The 2,597-nt window shown below is 39.7% G+C and overlaps 1 protein-coding gene across 1 annotated transcript in view; it reads right to left on the bottom strand.

The window, feature by feature from the left end:
* The window catches only part of kdm8 (lysine (K)-specific demethylase 8), a 7,401-nt gene extending 5,558 nt beyond the window's left edge, over nucleotides 1-1,843 (bottom strand). The window contains exons 1-2 of the mRNA XM_039824008.1: nucleotides 1,730-1,843; nucleotides 1-306 (exon numbers count right to left, since the gene is read on the bottom strand). The exon at nucleotides 1-306 is cut by the window's left edge and continues 173 nt beyond it. Of these exons, the coding sequence (XP_039679942.1) occupies nucleotides 1-283 (283 nt within the window). The 5' untranslated portion in view covers nucleotides 284-306; nucleotides 1,730-1,843. The remainder of the gene's footprint in view (nucleotides 307-1,729) is intronic.
* Between the last annotated feature and the right edge of the window lie 754 nt (nucleotides 1,844-2,597).

Raw genomic sequence — 2,597 nt, 5'->3', positions numbered from 1 at the left:
GACACAGAGCGCCTACTTTGAACAGGCAGCCGTACGAATAAACCCGTCTCCATTCTTTGTCCACATGGCGCCATGTTCCCATGTTAAGTTTCTCCCATGAAAAATCCAAAATGATCTGAGCATTGAGCATTCGGCTGGTGCTCGTAGAGTCGCTGTACAGCTGCAGCCTAGACCATTTCAGCATTTCCACTACACTTGGCTCTACTTTGTCGCTGAACTGCAGTTGAAACTGTTCCTCATTATGAGGCAGAACAGCAGAGATCTTTGACCACAGTTTGGCCATTGATGAGAAGGTCTTTATTTATGCTGTGGGACAGACAGGGAAGGTGAGTTAGGACAGCACTTGTTCAAACTGAATCCCTTATGATGACACACAGCTAAATTTACATGTGCACTCTTTCCGGATTAGTTCAACAATTCACGGTAATTTTAGGAGGCAAAGGTTTTCATTTAATCACTTGTTCTGTGCTCAGCTGGTCATGGGTCCACGGGACACTTGAATTTTTCTATCGCTGACAGCCATGTTGCTGCAGTGAAACAGATGTATACACCTCATTTCCAGTTTGGCAAATAAAAAACACAGGTGAGGGCATCAGGAGCCAGAACTGTGAGTGTGACACATGCACAGTGATGACATTCTGTCACATGGTCTCTGTAACCGCCAACTCTGCCTCCATGTGACTCCATCCGTGTATGGAAGCTCTGTGTAGCTGGAGATAATGCCAACGTGTGAGGCAGCCAACTTTGAGCACCTGATTGAGTACAGAAACACAGCCTTTTGAACTTTGAGGCTGACTGAACAGAGCTAAACTTAACTGAATGGTTGCATTTAATATGCCACATGCATAAGGTAATTTCAGGACAGTTATGATGACCCTGCAGTGCCCTCCAGCAGGACTCATATCAGTTGGGTATTCTGCACAGTCACATCAGCTGAAACATTTGTGCAACCTTACATGCCACAAGAAACAACTCCAATTATTCATGATGTTTCTGGGAATTACGGTCCTTTTGTCAACTATTATTATGTAAGTCATTAAAGGGGATGGCAAAGTGGAAGTGCACCTCAAATTAACTATTGGGAGGAAGATAAATCTATTTTTCTTAAAAATCTCAGAGATTGGACTCTATTGCCATTTTTAGAAAACCGTGTATCCACTCTAACAACGCTAACCCACTCTCATGTTTACTATAATAAAGAGATGCACTGAAGGACCCGCAGATGTCGCTTTGTTGCTAGAAGCTGTATCATAATAACTTTGATTAAAATATATATTTAAACACCCAAACGCAAGTTAAATATGAGACATGAACATGGGAAAATTTGGCTAAATATATTTAGTTTGCTTCTGAATAAGCAAATGCAAAAATGTAATATTGGCTAAATATAGGCTATACCATTTAATTATGTATATTAACGCAAAACATACACATTTCTTTTCACTTTTTGTAACGAATTATTGGCAGACTCCTGGTAAAGCATCCCAAAAGGCTCAGCTCTAATGTATTATATATAACATGAGTGTGAGACACATTTGGAATATGGCATTCAGAGAAAGCAGCTAGAAACATAACAACATATCTATAGTAACGTTAAATAAAATAACACGTGTAACGTTACTACCATTTGAGCTAATACAAAACCATGCAACGTTATATCCAGGAAAACGACACATTTATAAACAGTGCTAGCTAAAGCTGAATTGAATACTTTAAATGATAGAGTTACCTGTTTTCGCGACATTTAGACATTTAATCCAATATTATCTTCAAAATAGGAGACACAGAAACTGCCTCAACCTAACGCTACAACTTCACTGCCTGTGGGACAACAAAAACACACCGGAAGGGAACTCGAACAGCGGAAACATTGGTTCCGCGTTATGTTCAATGTGTCCTAAACAGGAATAATAAGCTTCTTAAAAAATACTTGAACTCATAGTGTATTACAGTTTAAGCAATTTCAAGGATGTCGACGATTTATGGTAAAATTAATTTGTAGTATAAACTTTGATCTGCATTCACTCTGTGCTCCAGTAGAGGGTAGTGACCTCAGCAAATACTACATAGCCTGCTATTAGACCCCCCATCCCCCCAACACACACGCCGAAACTACACACACACACACACACACACACACACACACACACACACACACACACACACACACACACACACACACACACACACACACCTGTCACATATGTTGCCAGTATCATACTGAAGTGCATACACCCTTCTACACTCTGTCCACAACCACTAAGCCTTATCGCTGCACAAACATCTGTCTTTCTTTATTAGATTATCAACCAAGTCCAGTAAAGCTCAGTCAATTAACACGAAACAGTGATCATGTGAAAGCACAGCCTGATTTACATACACCTAGAGACACCTTAAATAAATTATAAGTCTGTCTCAACAGGTGAACATTATGTGGCATTGAGATAACAATTCTTTCACCATAATAAATCATGGTGCAATTGTTTCACAAACATGTATTTTCCCCCTCTTGTCTTGGAATGTTTTATCTAAATACAGATATTCCTAGAAGGCTCATTGATATGTATCTGCTCATGTGAAGCTAAAACAATAATTGG

This window comes from Perca fluviatilis, chromosome 15, assembly GCF_010015445.1.
Source record: "Perca fluviatilis chromosome 15, GENO_Pfluv_1.0, whole genome shotgun sequence".
Classification (NCBI taxonomy): Eukaryota; Metazoa; Chordata; class Actinopteri; order Perciformes; family Percidae; genus Perca; species Perca fluviatilis.
This window is presented reverse-complemented; position numbering and strand designations above follow the sequence as displayed.